Below are 23,708 nucleotides of genomic sequence, written 5' to 3'. Positions count from 1 at the left end.
AGAAACAAAGGGAATTGCAAAAGGAGACCACCACAAGGTCAGGAACAGTGACAAATTCTGGCATAGGAGCATTAGCAATAACGCTGTTTTGTTTGGGGTTTTTTTGGTGGCAACAGTGATATTCTACTTCCACGGGTGAATATATTTCCTTCTCACTTTTAATCAAATCAGTGGGAACTGCTGGGTTCTCAGCACTTTGGGGAGAAAAAGACACTTATTCAGGTTCCTAACGTCCAAATTAGAAGCTCCATTTTGAAAACCTTGGTAACTAGGTTTTCAAGTTAGAACATTTTGGAAGGGGGCTAAGGCATACATAACTTGTCAACAACTCTAATTATTAACCCGAGGCCATCCTCATCCCCCAGTTTTCGCTTTTAGGTTATGTTTGAGAAATAAAATTTAACTTAAAACTGAGCCATGGGATGGCAAGTTTGATGGCACAGGAGAACACAACATCCCTCTGCAGATGGCAATCTCTCCAAATAGCAACTCAGATGGCAAAGGTTGGAAAATGACCTGTTGCTCATTATGACCATTATGGTTAATGTGATCGTTACTTTCAAAAGAAGCACAACTCTAAAGCAGCTTACTGAATTCTAAAAGCAGAGAAACTTTTTGGAAGTTCAGTTTCTCTGTCTCCAAAAAGATTTTCCGATGGTGATGGGGAAATTTATGTATGCTGAAAGATCAATCAAAACAATTGTAACGCCACTAGAAGACAAGTTAGTTGAACTGCTCATATAATGTTTTATTTAGAATGTGTGTTAGTGACAAAAATAGCTTTCCTATTTTCATGAAACTTTTTTTTTTGGGTTACAACTAGGAAAGTTTACATGCATTGAAGTCCGATTCCATCTTGAAAGGCAAATGGGTTACTATCTCATCCAAATGTACATACCAAGTCTCCTGATTGTCATTCTCTCCTGGGTGTCGTTTTGGATCAATATGGATGCAGCACCAGCCAGAGTGGCTTTAGGTATAACAACTGTACTGACCATGACAACACAAAGTTCAGGTTCACGAGCATCACTTCCAAAGGTAGGCAAAAAGCTGCTTTGCTTGTATTATACCAGAATCACTGTGTTAGTACAAATGATGATTCTATATGGCTGTCAGAGGCCTTCAATAACCTTTACAATATGTGTTGTTCTTCTTAAGAGATACATTAGTTCATTAAGGATGAACAGAAGGGAGATAAACCACTTTGATCTGGGTTTTTTTTGTTTTTTTTTTAATTTTTCATTCAACAGAACACATTCTACTTCTTTACCAACTGATCTCTTGGGCTAAATTCTCAACTGGCTTAACTACATTGACTTCAATGGTTCAGATTTTGAACCTTGAAGAAATTGTTATTCACTCCACTAGTGTTGCTCAGACTTTTATGTGTTGGTCTGAGATGAGTTTGTCCCTTTCCTGGTTGCAATATAAGCCAATGTATTTAGCAAATATTGAGACGATTGCAGCTTCACAGTCTGCTGTGAGTAAAAGGGAAGCTGTACTCTCCCACAGAGAGATCAAATAAAAAATTATGACTTACAGAATAACAATCTCTTTCCAGCTCCCCACCCTGGTTCTGGGGGCACAGTGAGTTTGTAAGCTCCTCCATGAAAAGAGAAATAGGTGCATCTGGTCAGCTATTCTCATGGATCCAGGGCTCATCCTCAGACCACCCCTTCACCATCCTCTTACAGTGAGGAGTATTGCACAAGTATCACCACCAGAGCCACAATCTGACTGCCTGGCTGAGTAAGGGTGACAATCTAGCCCAAAGTGTTTTACAAAGGTGTCTGTCATCAGCATGGCTGAAATCCCCAGACAGATTTATATTGTCCATTTTTAAATTGTCTAAGTGTCATTACTTAAAAGTTTTCTTTTACAGGACAAACTAATCAACCTGAACTCCCACTGAAGTTAATGGGAATAATGTAATATATTTGATGTTACCCCTCTTGTTTTTGTGTAAATGTTATTCTCCTGGTTGTTGAAGCCAGTCCTTTTTTTCCTCTGATCAAAATAAATATGCCTTTGGTTGCAGAGAGAGCTTAGTGTCCCAAAGTGTAGGGCCCTGCTGTATTAAGTTTGATGGAATATATGGGCCCAAAGAGCCAAAGGTGTGAACATGACCCTCTACTGTCCACATTAAACAGTTTTCACCAAAGGTTTGGGGTTTGATAGAGACCTCAGCCAGTTAAGTACCATGGCAAACACTAATAAAAGGTTTAAAAGATTTTTAATAAAGATACAAAAAGAAAGGGAAAAAAAGTGAAAGCATTTAAAATGTAAACTATATAAGGAATACTTGTTCCCTTTCACTGTAGAGAATCTATAAATGGAAAATAAACCCTGTCTGACAGTCTTTTAGACTGTTTTAAGCTCAAAAGCTTATCTCTTTCATCAACAGAAATTCATCCAACAAAAGATATTATTTCACCTGCCTTGTCTCTCTTATCTCCAGGGAACAGCACAGCTACAACTAAATTGCAAACCTAGAGTCTTTTAGATGGTGTTAAATGTGGTGATAACTCTTCTTTTTTTGGGGGGGGGGGAGAAAAAGTGGAGACGGGCTGGAGTTGTTGTTAAAGTCTAATCCAGTCTTCTAGAAGACATAACAAGATAAACACACAAGAGTGGAGAGAAAAAACAAACAGTAATGATAGAAAATGCAGCTTCTGCTTTTGGTGTTGACTCTCACTTGCAACTTCTTTTCTGGAGAAACACAGGCATGGCACACAATCTTATTAGCCACTCTGATACCTGGCAAACTTGTACCAGCATCAGGCTATTTGAGGCATTGTTTTTAAGTGTTTCTTTGGTCACAGGCTCAGAGCAGTGTTGCAAAATATGCAGCTTTGGCAAGCTAAACCAGACTCTTATTAAACAGAAGGCAAAGGGATGATATGAAAGACAGAAAATAAGGTAGGGAAGGAAAAGACACAAAAGTTGTGGGGAAGTGTAACAAAGTTTCACATCCCAAATGGTATTTGGAATTTAGCCATAGCTAGCGGACATGGCAATGTCATCTGGATCCCTCTCTCAGACCCGGTCTGGTTAGGATATCTCAGGATCAGGACAGTGAAGGACCAATGCTATTACAGTGGATCCCAGGGTTTCAGGAAAAGGAGGGGGGTACCAGCCATCATGGTGAAGCTCACTCCTTCCTATTCTTCTGTCTTTCAGTCAGCCAACATCCACCTTCAATTTCCACCCAAAATCTTCTCTTAAGGATCCCAAAAGGGAATAATGGGTAGAACAGCCCATCCTCATTGTTTCGTCTAACAATAGGCCTAATTTCCCACACACCAATTTGGGTTTATTGGTTTCCAGACCCACATTTCTCTTGTTTACATGATCTTAACACTGTCCTTGGGTTATATTAGTAGACCTTTTTGTTTGAACTAGGTCAGTCTGTCTCCTCTTTGCATCTTGCTCCATCTATATTTATTGTTGGAAGTTATAGTAATACTTTATAAAAACTCTTACTTTCCCACAGTTATGCTCACAAATGGGGTAGACCTAGAGTTGCCGCCTTTGACGTACAAAGAAATCAGCACCCACCCAGCCCAAAAAGGGAAGCCTGCCGCAATCCCAACCTTCAACCACAAGGCACCTCCAAAATCCCTCCTCAACAACACAACAGTCACATAGTATCTAGAGAGAATACACTGGCTGACACATATAGATAAGATTGAGAACAGCATACTTAAACTTCAGAAGTAGGAACACTGCAGCATCGTCAGCTGTACGCAAAACTAGATATCCCAGTGTATTGTGATAATGCCAATCTTTAGACCCACTTTAAAAAAATGGGCAGATTAAATTATTTTTCTGGCAACTCGCAAATCCATTAAACAAGCCAGCCAAGGTGGTCAAATACCTGCCAGGTTGTAACCCTAGGTAGGCCAGCTAGGCCCCAGTTATTATAACAGCCCTATAATAGATACTTAGGAGATAGAAAACTAAAAGCTACAACAACTGGGGAAATAGTTACACTACATACACATGGGGAAAAAAAAGAGAGAACAAATTATTATTATATCTGAGAAAACCATACATTTTAAATCACATATTTGGGGTCTGATTCTGGTAGGATTGAACATCAGAACCCTAACTGTCTTCAGTCAGATCAGGAGCAGGCCCTGGATTACGAAGTCAGATTGTGTTTGTGACTGTGCTCCACAGGAGAGGAGCAGCACATCAGGGAACAGGGCCAGTGTGCACTTCCTCAGTGTTAGCAAGAGTTACTACAGCAAAGGGGCTGTTTGAATGGACTCAGTGTCCAGAAGCTGGGAATGAGCGACGGGGGATGGATCACTTGATGATTACCTGTTCTGTTTATTCCCTCTGGGGCACCTGACATTGGCCACTGTCGGAAGACAGGATACTAGGCTAGATGGACCTTTGGTCTGACCCACTAGGGTCATTCTTATGTTCAATTTCACAGAGTTCTGCTTTATTACAACCTCTTCTTTCTCCAGCACAGCCACTAAACTTCATTAGCTTTAGGCTAGTGGGGAGTTCCCCTATGCCAGAGAAGTTTCTTGCGGGTCAGTTTTAGCCACATGCTACCCCCTTTGTGCTCCTTGAGCAGATGTCAGCAGAAAATGGACCATACATCCAGAAATTTTAAAATGTCATGATCTTTCTGCTTTTTCCTTTATATCATGAGGGTTTTGGTTAAAAGCAATGTATAGCAGATCATGAAGAAATGTTAATGAAGTACTAATCATTAGTGCAAAGATTTTCTCAGAAACAGGCAAGAAATATATTTTTCCACAAAATTAAATTGTGAGGAATAAAGCAGCTTTCAAGCTAGTGCTTCTTTAGTAAAAATAGCATGGTGGTATGGGGACGCTAATTTATTTCCCCCTGGTATTATGAGATACTGAAATTCACATCTGTGTTTCTAATATTTTCAGTCTCTTTCTCCATAGGTTTCATATGTCAAAGCTATCGACATTTGGATGGCAGTATGCCTGCTCTTTGTATTTTCTGCACTTCTGGAGTATGCAGCTGTAAATTTTGTGTCAAGGCAGCATAAAGAGCTTCTGAGATTCCGCCGGAAGAGGAAGAAGAACAAGGTAAAAAAAAGTGCAACCTAGCAATACCTACATCTTTGAGACAGACAGATGGATTTGCACAAAGAAAAGGGCTTTGGTCAGGAAGGAGGGCACTGCTTAAAGTGGCTATACAAATAAAATGGTAACAGGATGACATTTACCCTGGGCAGTGGATCAGTACAAGGACTACACACCACACAAATCCTACTTAACTCCTCAAAAGAGGGATTAAGAGGATTTAAAGTATGGGTGGGCCATGTGCAGGCCCCACTGTCCAGGGATGAATTTTACCATGTGAAAGAACTGTCAAAGTGCTCCAGGGTTGTGGATGTTGCTGGCAAACACAATACTGCATGGAGATTTATTAAATATCATTTCTTAATTTGGCCCTAAGGACTTCTATTGAGCCCTAATGATATATCTGATCTAAATGCAGTTTTTGATAAAAGTTCACCTTTTATGAGTTTTGCTGCTGATGGAAAGTATGTTTTCTGTTAAATTCAGCTAAGTCTGTTTTTCTTTATCATAGTATTTGAGCACCAGATTGTGCCACTTTTACTCATGTGGAGGTCACATCCTCAGGTGGTATAAATTGTCATACAACTATCAATTGACTTCAACATAGCTCTGATCTGCAGAGGATCTGTGCCCTCAGTTGAATCTATTAGGACTACTTGTGAAGTATGTTACTGCCCATCACGAGTAGAGTTGGCACAATCTAGGCCCAAAGGTCAAATCCTGTAAGCCCTCTCCTAACAAAGTAAATGTTGAGTAAAGACTTCCAGGATTTGGGCCACAGTACTCAACTACGTGAGTTAGACTTCCACTACTCATCGCAGATTTTTTTTTAATAGGGGAATATGGTGGAGACATTACTTTTCCCCCCGGCCATTCTTCAGATACCTGATCTATCTTCTATTGAAGTCAGTAAGAGTCTTTAATTGGCTTTTACAAGAGTTGGATGAGGCCATTATGTAGAATATTGCTGTGTATCAGATTTCAAACTGTATTAAAGGAGAGCATGTCAATTAGCTCAAGAGTCTTTCATTCCTGGAGACCTGGGCTCAAATTATTATTTAGGTCACAAGCAAAAAGTGATTTATCAGCTTATTCCCCTTATATTGCCAACATATTATAACTCTATTACACAATACACCATGCCTGGAGATTCCTGTGTGCAAGAACTAGCCCTACAATGGTAAGGTTTTGTAGGGAAGGATTGGCATTTACATAAAAAAAAAGTTTGCAATGGCTTGTTCCAAGGCCATGCACTTTGTCCAGCATTTTCAAAAACTTCACTCACCTGAGGCCCAGTTTCTGGAAAATAGTTACATAAAATATAGGGACAGCTTTAGCGTTGTTCCATGGGTTCAACTGTATCTACAGCTATCATGAAACCAAGGGAGCCAAACCTGAGAGGTGCTGCAAACCCATGCATCAGGTCACACCACCACTCACTTAAATTTGGCCTGGTCAAACCCACTGTCATGACGGAGGGGCAGCCAGGCCAAATATGAGTGGCATTGCAACTCCCCAAGAGAGGAGCCGACACTGTGGGGTTGGTGCAGGGTGGAGCAGGCTTATTCTCCAGTATCTCCCCCCCTCTCCCTCTGCAATAGGGCAGGATTCAGGTTGCAGGTGCCAGAGTGGAAAGTGCTACTGTGGGTGGCTAATGCCCTCCTTGACTGCAACTCAAATTCATGTCCAAGAAGATGCCTTCATAGAATCTGGTAACTACCACTGCCCAATACTGGGCTTTCTCTGGTTGCCACTGAGGCTCAGGCCCACCAAGGGCTTTCAGGATCTGGCCCTGACTGAACATGAGGAAGAAAGTGGGGTGAAATTGTATGTTGTGCTGACTAACAGGAAGTGCACTTCCCCCAGCCACACGGGAGGAAAGGCATTTTTGTGGCAGGTTATTTTTGAAATAATGGCAGCCCTCTGAAAGCCGTTTCAAGGTTTGAAGTGTTAGTGGTGGGCTTGAGATGGATTACTGGAAAGAGTGCAGGTCAGGTAAACATTAAGGCATCATGGAGTATTAATAGTTATATTGCATGATCCATTATGTGATGATTTTTTGGTCCATTTCTCTTGCTTCCCACAGGTAGAAGCTTTTCCAAATATTGTAAAAGCAAGGTTTACTCTGGATGTCAGGCATACTAATTTTACTTAATTGATTTCAAATAGTGTCTTTTCACCACATGATCAAAATCAGAGTGAAAAACAGATTGGGTATTCTAAGCACAAGGGCACAGGCTGGTGAAATAATATATTTCCTTCCTCCTCTAGAATCAAACTAACTTTATTTACATCTCCAATTTTTTAAGCAAGACTTCAGCTTCCCCCAGTATACCTCTTCAGTAGTTAATCCAATTCGAAGGCCTTGGAGAGGGACTCACAAGATGCTGAACATTCTTGCCTGGTCCAGAAAACACTTAAACATGTGCTAAACTTAAAGTACAAGCATAGTCTCATTGATATCTGTGCTTTGCTGGATCAGACCACAATGCTCAGAGCCTTGCAGGTACAAGCCTCTGAAACTCAAACACCTCCTGGGCCTGATTTGCTTTCACACTGCTCCTACACCAGTCTAACTCCTTGAAATTACTTCTGCTACACACTGGTGTCAGTGAGCTCAAAGTGGGCTCAGAGGATGCAATATAGGACCAAATTCCAGAAGATATTCAGCCAAAACTGACATTTAAGTCAGTAAGAGATGTGTGCGCATATTCCAAGGCAGCACAGGACAAAGAGTATAGTGACACCAGAATGAACAAACTTTTAAAATATTTAGCATTAGATGAGGCAGGCAAACTTATTTCAGCAATTTACATGAAATGACAATATTCAATTTAATTGCATTCATACATACAGAGCAATTACAGAGAAAAATCAATGCCATAGTAAAAAGTTCAAGTATTTTGTCGTTTTAATTTTAGTTATTCTTAATATTCCTACATTTTATTCATTGATTTCTCTAGCTACTCTATGCCTGGATTTCCTTGTTCTATGCATTAAACTGAAAATTTCGTACATACTCTAATCATTACACTTGAAAAGGTGAATGACTGAAAAAAGCAAACATGTTAACCACTTTTGCTAAATATTACTTTGATGGTTCTAGTTTGTTTGTTTGTTTATTTTTTTTTTTGAGAATCACTTGGTGTGTGCATTTTTCCTTTTGTTGTGTTTTCGGGTTTACTTTTTTTGCTTTTTAAAGAATTTGTGTTTCATTTTAGTGGCGTGTAAACAAACAAACAACCACAAATCTACCCATCCCCTTTTTAACCTCTGCTTACTGCATTTTTCCATCCCCAGGATTTGTTTCCTTTTTTTTTTCTATTGAAGTCCATTTTTTTTCTATAAGGGAAGGCAGGCAGTTCTATTTGCAATTGACATTGATGCTTTTTGTGGCTGGTGAGCAGAGTATGCTATTGGTATTGCGATTATATCAGATTCCAAACCTATCTCTGGACTTAGTTCTGGCTTCCAGGTCTGGAGACAACTCTGTCAATATCCCTTCTCTTACAGCCTTATTTAACACTTTCTTATCAGGCAGCTATAAAAAGAACTTTAAACATTTACTCAAAGAACATTGCTCGTTGAGAAAACATTTGATTGATCACTAACATTGCTAACAAAAACCATTGAAATCTTCTGGATTAAAACAGAGTTAAACATTCTTTCGAACAAACATTATGATTGTTTCATTACAATGTCTAAACATGAAATTTATGTGCAATTGTATTTAGTAAATTAATAAATGCACTTTAACACTGTTATGCTGGTTTCCCCTATCACTTTCCCACTCAGCTACTTTAGCCAGTGATTATAAAGCTTTGTGTACCTTTTTGACTCATTTGGCAAAGGTTAACGATCACTGATTCTCAGGGAATTAGATTTTATTTGACTTCTTTCTTTAAGATGCATCATACGAAGAAAACTTTTTCAGTGACCTTTATTTGACCAGGAAATCAACAGGAGAATGAAGAGAAATTAAATACCAGGATAGGTGTTCAAACAACCTGAAGGGACTTCCTTGACTTTAAATTCTCTCTTGTGACAATTTAGAGCTTCCATTCTTTTCCCTAGGTAGATTATAGAAGCAGGGTGTTTATGGATGAAAAAGCCATATAGACAATCCTGTCCATCTACAATCTTGGGACACTGACAGGCTTACAAGGATGGAACATTACCAGTTCCATAGGGTACAGAAACCCCCCCCCGCCCCCAACAAAATGACTTTCCATTTGTGGAATCAGTGTTCTCTAGCCCCCACTTGATTTTTCTGGGTAGGGAAAGCATGTGGCCCAAAGCTTTGTCTGTTTTAATTTTTTAATACTACAAATCTATAGTTTACTCTAAGAACTGTCTGCAACATTTTTCAAAATAAAATCTAGATGTAAAAATTGTTTTGGCAAAAGAGAATCTGGACATTACTGTGATGATTTACATTGTGGTGGTTAGAACTGGCTGAAAAATTCAAAATTTGTTTTTAATGAAAAAATTTTAATGACAATTTTCACAAAAGTATTTTCCATTTATCATCAGCTAGCTCTAGTGGTAGGGCCCAGTCACAACCAGCCCCTGCATGGAAACATATATGAAAATGAAGTCCTTTCCTTGAAGGCCTTACAGTCTAATTTGAGACCAACTGAAACAAGTGAGAGTGATGAACAAAAAGGAGGAAGGGAGACAATTGTAATGGAGATAATTATTGCAGCCGTGTGATCTTACCTTTGGTTCCAAATTATTTAAAAGGTGATTTTGTTTTTGAAGGCCCAATCCAACTCTCATGGGAAAGAACAGAAAAAGACTACTGTTGACTTTTGTGTGTGTGTGTGTGTGTGTGTGTGTGTGTGTGTGTGTGTGTGTGTGTGTGTGTTTATAGCCCAATCTTACTTCCATTCAAGCATCTAAACCAACCTGCCATGTATCCTAGTCATTGTTGCCTTCCTGATAGATATCATAGCAGAAGTAGGTTGTGAGGATGGATTTGAAGGAGTGGATAATGGCCTTATGGATAGAATCGTAGAGAACATTCCATGCATAAAACAGAAGCATGAAGAAAAGCACAGATGTTTGTGATAGAAACAGACAAAAGGGTGTTCCGGTCTATCACTGATGCAGTGGAGAGGATGGAAATGGTAAGAGATTTACTCTCTAACTCCATCCCATCCTAGTGTCTGACTGAAATTGTTTTGTCCATTATAAAATATTTTTAAAACATTAGCCACCTTTGGGCCAAGTATTACATGAATTAAAAAACACAGTCCCTGAAATTGGAGATAAACATTATGTTCCGAACCTGAGAATGGCTGCTATAGTCCTTATGTAGTCAGTGATTGTTTTGCCCAGATCAGATGTGCAAAATCTGTCCTTCAACAAATCATTTTCATTAAACTTTAATTTATTTGATCTGAACTTTTTTTAAGAATTAAAAACCACTTAATTTATAAAACTTTTGTTTTGAAAGCACCTGAATGAGCAGAAAGACAACAGAAGAGGCGGAGTTAGCAGCATCATATATAATTGGTTGATATGGAGCTTATTTTTCTTGATGATATTTCAAAAGAAGCAAGCACAGAGGAATATTGTGCATATACTGAAAAATACAGTTCTATTTCTAAACTAAATTCTAATGCAATATACTTACTTTTCAGGAATATTCAACCTTTTTTATTCTGTTTTCAAAGACCTAAAGATCATGGTATCTTTATTAACGAAAATAATGCACAGACTAGATTGATTATACCTTTTAATGATAATCACATTTCTTTTTTTGTTTTTCCTTTGTTTTGCTTTTTCCTTTTTGGTCTTCCCTCCCATTTTGATGAAAGTATTTTGGGGGAGTGCTTGATGGAAATGAAATCAATGAATCATTGCAACGTAGCAATGGCTTGAGAAGTGCAGAACCTATAGACGGGACTTTGGCTCAAATCTACAGTACAAATTTAAGGGTAAACTATATAGATGTCGTCCCATTTGTTATAATGTGATACCCAGTCATTAACAAAGGCCCTGTTCTTTTGTCTGAACTGATGTTTTCCCCCCATGTGGACTCCGTTAACCTTCATTATTACCTGTATGTGATGACGTGAAGTGTTATTAAAAAGGTACCTGTTTTGTTAATTCTGTAGTCGATACTGACCTGTGTACATCTGGAATTAAAACAGGGAATTAAAATTTTACATTCTGCTGTTCCAAAGAAGGCTTAAAAATTAACATCAGAGCTAAGAGAAATAACTTGGTTGGATACATATTTTAAAAAGCCGATTCAGCTTTCAACTACAAATGCTTTCTGCAAGAAAATGTGGAGAGTAAAACATTAAAATGTTAAAAATAACTCAAAGGTTACAAATACATCCTAAAACGATTAGTATTACGTATAGCCAAAAATTATAGCGAAGATATTTCGGCAAGTATGTTTGTTATTCCTGAGGAAGAGTAAATTATTTAAACCGTATATCAAAACAGAAAACATCTCGAGCCCAAGGGAATTTAAATATTTTGATCATTTTATGCCTAGGTATTTTATATAGTGATATTGATATGCAAATAAACCAACCCAGCTCATTGCCTTCAAGACTCTAAGAATTCTGGTTGTGTTTCAAAAATCTTTACCTACAGCTAGGAGCACTCGTTAATTACTATAATTTTTAAAGAGCTGGTAAAATATGTATACTAATAAAAATATATGCAACTGCACTTTGAACAACATTTTTAGCGATTAATTTGTTAAGCAGTATACATGAAAATCTCTTGTTTATATTAAAACTTCAGCAAAGGCTTTTACAAATAAGTGTTAATTCATTTTTTTCTTTATCAATTACATAAAAAGATGATGCACCAGACAATCAGGTAAAGGCAAAGAAAAGAAAGCTTGCTTCCTCATTACATCCTAAAGTGAAGACTTAATTTTTCAAATCAACATTCAGTGCATTTTTGAATGGGATATTCTATGGTCCAGATCTTTAGGTGGTGTACATCTGTGTACCTCCCACTGAGTGGCTTCACCAGCTGAGGAGCTGGTCCACTTAATTATATATAAAAACTGGGTTCAAAAAGAATTAGATAAGTTCATGGAGTATAGGTCCATCAATGGATATTTGCCAAGATGGTCAGGGACGCAACCCTTTTATATTTCAAAGAGAAGCAACATAGGTGGATTTTTTTTTATGAAACCATCAGTGTTATCCGAAAATAATAAAATTATCTCAAATATCTTTGAAGGAGCATTCAGAAGATTAATTTTAGTTAGTAACATAAAACAGAGTCTTATGTCCCATTTTAGAGCCTGATCCTGCAGTCCTTACTACTCCAAGAAATCAAGCACTTATTTTAGGTCAATGGAACTACTCACTGTGGTAAGTCCTATATCCAGTAGCAAGTATATGGAGGGCTGACTAGGCCCATAGTCATCAGATTCTGGGCATTTAAAAATATATTGGCCAAATTCATCTTACATGCAACCCCACTGAAGTCAACAGTCACACAAGATGAATTTAGCACTTCATATTTCACCTATTAAAAGTATACAAAGTAACAAAGCTGTTATTTCCCAGGTTTTCAGACAACAGAAATAATGGTACCAGATTACTTAGTTTAAAATGGTTTTGCTTAATCACGTCATAACATTTGCACCCTGCCATCATTTTATATTTCTGTTATTCATGCCCATGTTCTATTAACCAACTGCTGTTTTCTTGCTTTCATGTTAATTTTCCTTTTTTTTTGCTTTACTAGAGTGCATTACTAATTACAATAAAGCCGGTATAGAAGTGTTATTAAAACAGAGAACTGTGAATAAGTTTATAGGATTGCAACAGTATAAATTTAAAAAAAAAAATTCAGTGGAATGGCAACCATTTACACCAGTGTTGTAGGACTCTGGCTGGATCAATTCACAAACAGCTCTACCTGCAGATTCTATTGCTGAGATTTTAAAATCCCAGAGGTGACTGTCAGCTTAAACTTTTCAATTTAACTGAATGTTTTTGTTTTTTCCAGAATATGCTGATTTGTCAACATCAAAACTGTTCACAAGAAAGGAATGGTTTTGACAAACTTCTCATTTTGAAAAAAAATTGAACAACAAGCTTTGAAATTTTCAAGACAATCCATTTTGACATTTTCAAAACAAAAACTTCAGGTTTTCTGGTTCAGAAGGACTTTTGGTTTAGAAGTTAGTTTGTAGGAAAAAAATATTTTAAAAGTCTAAGTCAAAATGAAATGTTTTGAAATGAAACATTTCAATTGATCTGATATGATTCTCTCTATTTTTGACAGGTTTCAGAGTAACAGCCGTGTTAGTCTGTATTCTCAAAAAGAAAAGGAGTACTTGTGGCACCTTAGAGACTAACCAATTAAGATTTCCATTTCAACCTAATTCAGGACAGGAGCTTTTTTTGAAAACTCAAAAATTCTCATGGGATGGGGAGGGGGAGGACAAAACAAAAAAAAAACAAAAAACCAGCTTCTTCCAAAGTCTAATTTGTAACTTTATTTTCTTCTATTCTTTTAAGGCAACAGCTTTCCTGGACTACATAATTATTTGAGAAATAAGACGTGAATACTTATTTTTTTTATTTTGTTGCATTTCAGAGATCTTAAAAGCATATGGTAATAGAGCACTAAAACAAGATCAGATAAGAACAAGAAATAGAGTTTAAAATTAATTCAAATGTGAATTCCTCAAAAGTAATTGGATTACTCTTTGGTAGGCTATGTATTGAAGAAGAAACACATAGTCTGAAGGTAAAGAAGACTTTGGGATATACTTTCAGTCAGTTTTCAACCTGGCCTCAGTTCCTGCATACAATTTGTATATCTATATTTGCACCTGCAGAATAAGTTACAGCATCAAATTTGAGCCTGTGCATCTTTCCCTACCTGGTACCCATAACTGGGTAAGTAGTGATGCAAAATGTGCTCACAAAATGAAAGTCACCTCTTTGGACGTGTACTATATCCCCATGTATGTATATAATTCTTCTTTCCAGTCAGTGTGATTTAGGACCAAATTCAATTCTCACGCACACATGAGTAAATCCAGAATAACTGCATTGACATTAATGGATTTGTTCTGGATGTACAGTGGAGAAACTGCAAAAAGCATGGTCCTTAGTTCTGATCCCTGTACCTTAGCCTTCTCTACTTATAACATTTAACCTACAATTTACCTTCATTTTAAAAAATTATTATTTTTATTTGATGTAGCTATATGTAACTATAGAAATAAGGTGTAAAAATTAGACTAATTAGATGTACAGTATTCAAACAGGCAGAATTCCCACTAATTTAATTGATGTCAACATGTTATATATGTACTATAATAGCAAAATGGGGCCCTGGCCTCTAGACATTATGTACAGTACAAATGACCAAAAGAGCAACGTGAGTTTTGCCTGGTTGAAGACCAGGAAATTGGGCCCTAAATGGGAAAGAATAGAGTAAATTGATAAGTTATCCAATCACAGGTCATTAGAAAAAATGGAAGTTGAATAGATTATGTATTTAAAAATGCCAGCTGGTGAAATCCCGCCCTCATTGAAATCAATGGGAGTTTTGCCATTAACTTCAACAGGACTAATATGTCATCCAGCAAATATAAAGTGATGGGTTAAAGAAGCCACTGAAGAGAGGACTCAGAACTTTGTTTTCAGCAGGTGACAAATCTATGTAACTGAAGAACTTTCTTACTTTTCTTGCAGGATGATGAGGTAAGGGAAAGTCGATTCAGTTTTACAGCCTATGGAATGGGGCCATGTCTGCAAGCAAAAGATGGAGTGACTCCAAAGGGGCCAAATAATCCCATTCAAGCTACACCAAAAAGCCACGATGAAATGAGGAAGGTATTCATTGACCGAGCCAAGAAAATTGATACAATTTCCAGAGCTTGCTTCCCATTAGCCTTTCTGATTTTCAACATTTTTTATTGGGTTATCTATAAAATCATTAGGCATGAGGACATTCACCAATAACAAGATTACGGCTTCTAGTACATACTGTTTGGGCTGGCATGTTCAGCAGGAGGTTTTCCATTACAAATGTGCATACAGATGCTCACTGGGATAGTTAAAAGGCACAAAGAAAAAGATCCCATTTGACTTGCTATGCAAAGTCACTATTGGACAGATGAAGAATGACACCCAGTGAAGATATATCTGCTATTACTAAGTTTCTACTTCATACTAACTAAACAATCAACTTTTCCATAGTAAAATCACAACATTATGCTACAGCTTTACTGCCAACGTGTTTATACATACTTTTACATTGTGGTATAATTGTACAGTATTCTTTAAAGTTCCTTACACTTTTTTAATTCAACTGTATTTTTAAAGGATATTACAAAATGGGTCTAACGTGTCTTAGATGGCTCCCATAATAACAGATTATATTCAAATTTCTAACTCTCCTTTAAAGTTTACACATTAGTAATGAACTACTGATTTCAGTTTTAGAGCTCAAACACATTTTCTTGTTGTAAGACAATGGGGTTTTGTAATGAGCACTGGACACATTTAAATTATATTTTGGGGTTCTTTTTTTAAAAAAAAAAAAAAAGGAAAAAAAATAAAAAAAACTTACTCATACGAAGCATTTCATAAATGAATTATGGTCCCCCTGGAGCTTAAAAATCATGGCAATCTAATGCCCAAAGTAGCACCAAATACCTATTGCCCAGTCTGAAGTGACCCACTAGTCAAACTTTCTGGTGCTATGCCTATCACAATGGGAACAAGGTACTGTTTTTAAAGTATTGTTGCCCCCTAAGTACTTTTAATTACCTACAATCACCCTTGGATAAACTGAAAGAGAAAATAAAAATCAAAAGGATTAAAAGATGTTTTTCTCATCAGGTAACTGTTCAGAAACCACAGTATTTGGGGAGACAAGACAGACAATTAAAAATGACATCAAAATAAGTTTCTGTGAAAAGTGACATTAAAAAAAAACAAAGCAAAAGGGAAAAGTCACTTAGACAATATCTATGATAAAAGTAACTTTTATGAACTTTTTTGAAGCCGACTGTGGCAACATTTCTGCACAGATACTTCCATTATCATAAGTAAAAGTTAGATATACAAGTACATAAAGATAACCAGGTCAGTCTTTTCTTACTATGAATTACTTGTTCAATGAGAAGATTCTGACATGACTTCTTAGACACTGGCAGAAAATAGTTAGAAAACATTAAGCAGTTCTTCTAAAAATATATCAGGACAGTCTTTTATTTTGCTGCACTTCATGGTAAAAGATAAGAAATTGAAACTGTTGAAGCAAATTTTCCCTACTTAGAATTACATAGATTACATTAATTACTTCTTTCAAATTACTATACATTAGATTTTTTTTAAATGATATAAAAATTTCCAGTAAATAATGTTGCCACTTCTCTAATGAAAAGCAAAAAAAAATTGTTCTAAAATGTGAAACCTATAGACAGCTACAGGCAAGAGCATACCTGATGCTTTGAACTAGTAATGAAATCCAATAGCTAAAACAATTTATTATTGAAAAGTTTCTTTGTTTTGAGCACATTTAAAATTTTTGGTTTGTTACTGCTCAAAGTGCATACATAAAAGTAAAACAGCTGGAAGCAAACATCTGCTGCATTACTAGAGGCATATTGCGTATGAACTAGTCATAGCAACATATCCTTGTATTGAAGATTAGGACACAACATTGGTTTTGTCTGAGGATTAGCTAGGGGGATTTTTAAAAGAATGGCAATCTGGTTGTGCTAAATTGTCTCAGAAAACAATTGCATAACCCTCTTCAATTTTGAATCTGGTCCTATTTAGGTTTTCTCCCTCCCACCCCCCAATAATGCATAAAATTGATTTAGAACAATTGTTATGTGATAATTTTCACAAATTTATATATCCTGTCCAGAAAAACTGAACCCATTAACTCTCATATGTGCCTCTGTGTGCGTATGTATTATATACACAAGAGTGAGAACCTGGCCAAGTAGCTTTTGTCTCCCACGAACTATTAAGTATTATAATCTCTGGAAAGATTTGTTGGTGCATTTCTGAGCTCATTTCATTCAGTGGTAAAGTGTCCCATTTATTTCAAGAGGAGTAGGATTGGGCCCATTATCATGAGGCATTCATAAAATGTTATATAATTCTCCATGCTTGTCTTTTACTCTTTTATCTTGCCTATGTAAAACAATGACCTTCCCCTCCAACACCAATAAAGGAACTCTGGATGAACCAGTATACAAAGTGTACTGGGCCAGATCCTCAGCTGGAAAAAAATACAGTCCCTAGAGCTACACTAGTTTACACCAGCTGGGGATCTCATCCATTCTTTCCAAAGAAGTCCAATAGGCTGAATCTTCGGTATACACAAGCTGATTTTGAAGACAGAGCCGAATAATAAAATTACAAAGTTAAACCTTCAACAGTAGGAGAATACTAAGATTTAGAAAAGAGGTTATCAGATTAAAAAAAAGAAGAAGATGAAAAGTCTTGAGAGCAAGATAGGAAATGGAATAGGTACTAACAGTGTCAAAATTGTGTGACGGGACAGAGAAAAAGAGAAGAGCTAGATAAGATCAATAAATGATCCATGAACATCCCTCCTCCTCCTTTGAGTGACCAGGGCGGGGGAGGGGAGGGGAATCCATGTAGCATACTATTTCTGCAACTATTGTATGGTAATCACATTAGCAACTACTGTATATACATTGTAAACCCATGAATCTTCGGTATGATTGCTTTTGAGACATCCCTAATGGATTAAAATGATGTATATCTAATATGTAACAACAGACAGCGTATTACATTGATACTAATGGCAGCCATGTATTGAAGGGAGTATATACTTCTTCAGAAGATTGAAAAGTATTTCTAAATTTATATATTTATAGTTCTGTATATTATATTTTTAAAAGTAGGAGAAATCTTATTGGAATATTTCTGGAATGTCTTTGCTTTAGTAATGGTACTAAGAACAGAAATGGTTGAGACAGAAGGGACAAGCTACAGTGATTTATTTTGTAACTACTAAACAATCATCCAGCAAGTTGTGACTTTTTTCTAGTTAACTACTTGGAGTGCAGTCTTGCCCCACTGAAGTCAACGGGGTCAAGATTTCTCCCCCGGAAGACAACTCTACATTTTTTATGACATCCTTATGTTAACAATTGCCTATGTAACAGAGGCCTTTTCAATCAGCTAAGAAACATTTATTTCAGCAAAAGGCACTGTTTAAGCTGCAAACTGCTGACTGGCTACTTTAAATAAAGTATTCATATTCCATTGAATGTAAAAAATCATGTAAGATGACAGAATTGTCAAGTAAGATTTTAAGTTGTCTCATGTCACATAATACCAGCTACCCATTAGTGCCTATGGAAAAAGAGTCCAAAATACCAGCAGGCATGTCAACCAACCATACAAATCCAGGAACGATCTCTCAGAGCCAGGGGCTTATCAGCTAGGATGATCTTAGTCTTAAAACTGATTCTTTTTATACTGATATAGTGCCAGAGAAGGACTACAGAGAGGGGGTGATAAAACAGCAAAACACACCTATCCTACACCCATGGCAAACCAATGTTGGAAAAAACTTCAAATATTAAGGAAAAGATTGGGATAGGTATGCCACAGGTGTGGGTAGGGGGCAGTACAGAGTCAGAGGAAGAGTAGTGAGGAGGTTCCTGCTGAGTTCTGATAAACTGTTTTCCTATGCACAAAAATTTTCATGGATTTCAAAATTATGTTCTGATTTGGGACAGGAAAAAGTTAAATATTGAGAAGTGTTCAAGAACCAACCCCCTTCCCCCCCAGTAAAATAAATTTAAAAAATCAGTTCAGGTCAGCTGAAATATTTTGATGATTTCAATATGTTTTGTTTCCATTTTGACCATTTAAAAACTATAATTAGCTGAATGAAAAAGTCATTTCAAATGGTGAAATTGGAAGTTTTCCTTTCTAAAAGTTTAAATGTTTCATTTTGATATATTTCAAGAAAAAAAATTGGATTTTTTTTGCAAGTTGAGAAACTGAACCTTTCCCATGAAGTTTCAGCTTTGATGAATCAGCACTTTCAGGCCAAAACAAAAGTTTCATTGAAAAATTCCCCAACCAGCCCTAGTTGTTATGCCTCAGGCAAAGCTTCTCCTTGCCCCAGAGATGTTAATCTGCTGCCCCCAGTGCACTGGCTGTCGTGTCCCTGTGCGCTCCAGAGTGCCAAGACTGCTAACCTAAGAGGCCTTTGGTTAACCACTCAAGGACAGCAGGCTTCTTGCCCACGTAAAGCCCTGTCCCTTCCACACTGTTTGCAAGCCGGCTTGTGTACTCCTGCTTTTTGTGGTTGTGCCATGTAACTTAAAGTTAGAGGGCCAAAGTAATGCACTGAGACTAGAGAGATAATTTGGGGCCCAATGTGCAAGACTAGTTACACAGGTAGAAAGAAATCCATTCTCATAGAGCTGATGGAGGCATAATGGAAAAGGAAGCCGTGATCACGTAGCACGCTCCTCATGTTCCACAGTGGCACAGGATCTCCTCCATGCATTTGGAGTGCAGTGTGTTGGGGCAAACTACTGACCTTAGAATAGATGCTGTATTCTACATATTCACCTTTTAAATGGCAGATTCCCAGGAAGAAGTAAAGAGAGTTTAGGCTGCTTAGACCCCAGAGGAAGAGGGATAGGGCAGAAGTGCAGGAAGAGGAGCCTATGGCTGTGTGGCTCAGGAGCACTAAGCCAAAGGGTGGGGAAGGACAGAAAACAGCGTAGCAGAAGGACCTTGCTCCTTAGGTGGTTGCCCTGAGATGCACAATCTTGGAACTTGCTTTCTTCAGGGGGTTGAAGACTGGAGTTTCCAGCCCACAACAACACCTGTTAAAACCCTCCATTCTTGAGAAAAAACGAGAGGAAGCACCAGGAGATCTGTTTCAGAGTAGCAGCTGTGTTAGTCTGTATTCACAAAAAGGAAAGGAGTACTTGTGGCACCTTAGAGACTAACAAATTTATTTGAGCATAAGCTTTCATGAGCTACAGCTCACTTCATCGGATGCATTCAGTGGAAATGAATCTGTGTATCATTGTATTCAAACAGCTACAGGCCTCCTCATTTTTTAAGCAGCTAACTCATAGTTAAGGTGCTAACTGAATCACAAGATGATCTTCAAAATAAAGTTGCCACTGAGTTGTGGACAAGATGTGGAAAAGTAATAATGGACCTCTATGGCTAGTGGTAATTTGGAAAAGCCAGATTAGACATATTTAAGAGAAAAAATTGCTGGAACAATATAAAACACTCAAGTATTATATTATGGCAGCTATTTTTTTAAATATATATAACCAGACATTTTGCTGTAACTATATTACATTCATTTTTTTAAAAAAGTGACTGGTACAATATAAAATTCAGAAGACAAAGTCTTACACAACTGCTGTAGAAATCAAGTTGTCACTTTAGCCTTTTACATTTTATAGGCACTGAATGTTAGAGCAGTGCTAATTACATACTCAAAATGTACACAAAATTGTGGACTGTTCAAACCAAGCTAATTAAAATCAAAATTGCAGTGAAAGCCTAGTATTGCAGGATCTGCAATATCACAAATGTGGGGCCTTACTCAGTTAAATTCCTCAGTGTAGCAGATTAGAGTATGGTTAAGTGCCACACACTGGCACAAATGAAACCTAAACAAAGCAAACCTCATGTTGGTTTTAATAGTTACTTCCAATAAGAAAACATTAGTGTTCATAATTTCCTGATGTTTCTAAGATGGGGGGCAAAAGAAGAAAATAGAGTCCTTTTTATTTATGTTACCCATTCAAGGGCAGATTTAAACTAACTCATTACTATCACCATATTGTAACTTCAAGGAACCTTGACAGCAGACACCGGTTTTTTTAAATGTGTTGGTGGAAGTCAAACAACTTTGTTTTTCTCTTTTGTGCTAGATCAGCCGTATATGGTCTCTCTCTGAATTCTCCGACATGTTTGCCATCTCTTAGCTCTCTGCTTCTCTCTTTTGTAATTTTTGCAGCACCTTTCTTGTAGGCTGCTTTAAGAGAAGTCCAGTTTAAAACCCTAGATATGCTTCTGTTTAAGCAATTCAGATATGCACTTTAGACTGCAGGAATGAAGAAATGCTTCCACTTTGTACCATGGTAAATTCCAGAACTACAGTTCGATAATGTAGTTGAAACCAAGATTAAAAGAGTAAAACTCATACACAGTTCAGAACAGCGAAAGATAAAGTCTTCCTTAACCCTAGAAGGATTCAAATGTATTCTTTCTAGCAATAATTTTGTAGTCGATGAAAATGAGTTCATATGATAACCAAGCCCAATTAAACTTGTTGGATACAAGAAAGTGATGCACTCAGTATTTACATTTAGCACTTATTGGCCCTTTATGTGTAAATTCTGCTCTTATGTAGACTATAGTAGGAGTTAATCTGATCTAACAGAGCAGAATTTGGCCTTATACCCCTAAACTGCTGAACAAGCTAATGAATTCTTACAATACCCCTGTAAATTAGCAAAGTATTTTTATCTACATCTTACTGTACAAGATGCCACATGATTTATAAAGATAATTATGTCAGACAAGCGTAACATTTTTTAAAAGGCTAAGATGAAAAATATATTTTAAAAAAATCACAAATTAAACGGCTTGTTAACAAGAAGTAGATTTTTCATTTTTGCAATAGTTATAGAAATGGTGCCTTCAGGCAACACGTTACATACAGTAGTTCCTGAAATATTATCAGTTCGGCAGGCTTGTGAAAGCAGGTTAGATTGCTAGAAGCAGTAAGTGTAATGTTAGAAGAGAATGTCAGCTCATCCTGCATTCTTAATATGCTTGAATATTATTGCACTCTTCACTTTCATCTTTGTGAAATATGCAAGAGACATTTCTTACATTTGTATTTTAAAATGTATGATAGAATGAATTTAATAGTTAAATGGACTAAAGTAAATATTGACATTCCATGGATATGTAATTGTGAGCTGTATATGAAGAAATTGTGCCATAAGCTTTCAACATAAAATATTATATACAGTAGCTTGTGTGATAGTGATCAAAGCCTTTTTAAGAGGCTAAATCAATATATATTAATATGAGTGTATTAATTACTTGTCAATTTTTAAACATATCTTCCTGTGAATTCTGTCTAAAAAAAGACAATGGCAGTTTTCATTTAGAAGTATTTCTTTTTCGTAAAGTTCTATAAAGAAGTGACATGCATGAATTTAATTAAATTCCTTTGTATTATAAATACCTTATATTCAGCACTACAGCTAACATTCTCTGCAGACAGAGGTGTTAGAACATGTGCAGTTTATGGTATTCATGTGATTGTAGATATTTTGTTCAAAAAAAAATAAAGCTAACTTTTTTCAGGATACTGCTCAATGTTTTCAGATATCAATTCTGTTTGATCCACACAGAAGATTTTGACTCCAATATTCTGCTCTCCCTGCATACACAGAATGTCCCTTTGAGAAATATAGGTTATTTGTGTTTGTAAGGAAAACAGAATTCCTAAATGTGACCCCAGCAAGTGGATCTAAAGACCTGATCCATGGTCCTTGAAGTCTACGTGCGTCTCAAGGAATAATTTTGCCCTACTACACTAATTTATATTTTAAAAAGAACCATTTCTCTTATTATATTGGCCTTTGATGGGCTGCAACGTTTTTTCTACTTCTGTAATGCAACACTGTTTTGAACGGATATTATAGTGATAAAAAGACACTTCCTTTTTAATGTAAGCCACTTGAAGATTGCTAGTAACAAAACATAGGATTCTGCAGACACTAGAAGGACTAAAATGAGTCATTAGTAAACAGGGGAACAATTCTTTTAATGATGTATTGAGGCTGTATGAAAGACAAATTTTAGAGTTAAGCAAATACAAAAATCCCCCTAATTAGGAAATTTCTACTGAGTCATAAATTTGAACCAGACATTCTAATTCATCTATTTATGTCAGTGAAAATAAACCAGGATTTTTTAAAAATTTTAATTAAGAAATATTTTAATTTATCACATCAATATGCATTCTATACTTCAAGTTCTGTAATTGACAAAATGAAGTATTTCACCAATTTGATTGTTAGTACAGAAAACAAAAACAAAAAAACCCACATGCCACACCTGTAATGTTGTCAGATCCTATGTAGTTGTCCTCACCATTTAAACCCTTTCAGTACTATGGGGCTAGTCCAAATCCCATTCAAGTAACTGGGAGTCTCTCACTGACTTCAGTGAGTTTTGGATCAAGCTCACTACCAAGCCAGAAAGGCTGGACTATAATATAAACCCGACCCTTCGTGAAGAGCACCAGGCAACACTGCATCAATCCTTGGCACCATAAAAATACCTGTTCATTAGACATTCTATAGGTGTGGTAAGCATCACATGCTTTTTAAAACAATCCCTCGAATAACTTGCCTTATGTAAGTTAGTGGAGTTACACTAGTGTAGAACAAGTTACAGTGACATCAGAATGACCTCACCACACATTAAGTGGTTTGGGCTTTTGTCTGGCTAGTCAGGGGCAAGAGTTACCTGCTACATGGCAGGCAGCTTCATACCAGATCAGCATGGAGATGCTGACACAAACCCTCTCACCCCCTAGTTGACTGGAAGATAGTATTTA

At 36.9% G+C, this 23,708-nt stretch overlaps 1 protein-coding gene across 1 annotated transcript in view; it reads left to right on the top strand.

Annotated features, from left to right (window-relative positions):
• GLRA3 (glycine receptor alpha 3) overlaps positions 1-15,043 on the top strand; it is a 119,845-nt gene extending 104,802 nt beyond the window's left edge. Inside the window, exons 6-8 of the mRNA XM_077814515.1 lie at positions 824-1,038; positions 4,935-5,081; positions 14,774-15,043. Coding sequence (XP_077670641.1) covers positions 824-1,038; positions 4,935-5,081; positions 14,774-15,043 — 632 coding nt within the window. The remainder of the gene's footprint in view (positions 1-823; positions 1,039-4,934; positions 5,082-14,773) is intronic.
• Positions 15,044-23,708: the final 8,665 nt, after the last annotated feature.

Source organism: Eretmochelys imbricata, chromosome 4 (assembly GCF_965152235.1).
Source record: "Eretmochelys imbricata isolate rEreImb1 chromosome 4, rEreImb1.hap1, whole genome shotgun sequence".
Classification (NCBI taxonomy): domain Eukaryota; kingdom Metazoa; phylum Chordata; order Testudines; family Cheloniidae; genus Eretmochelys; species Eretmochelys imbricata.
Note: the sequence above shows the minus strand (reverse complement) of the source record. Positions and strands in the feature narration are given on the sequence as shown.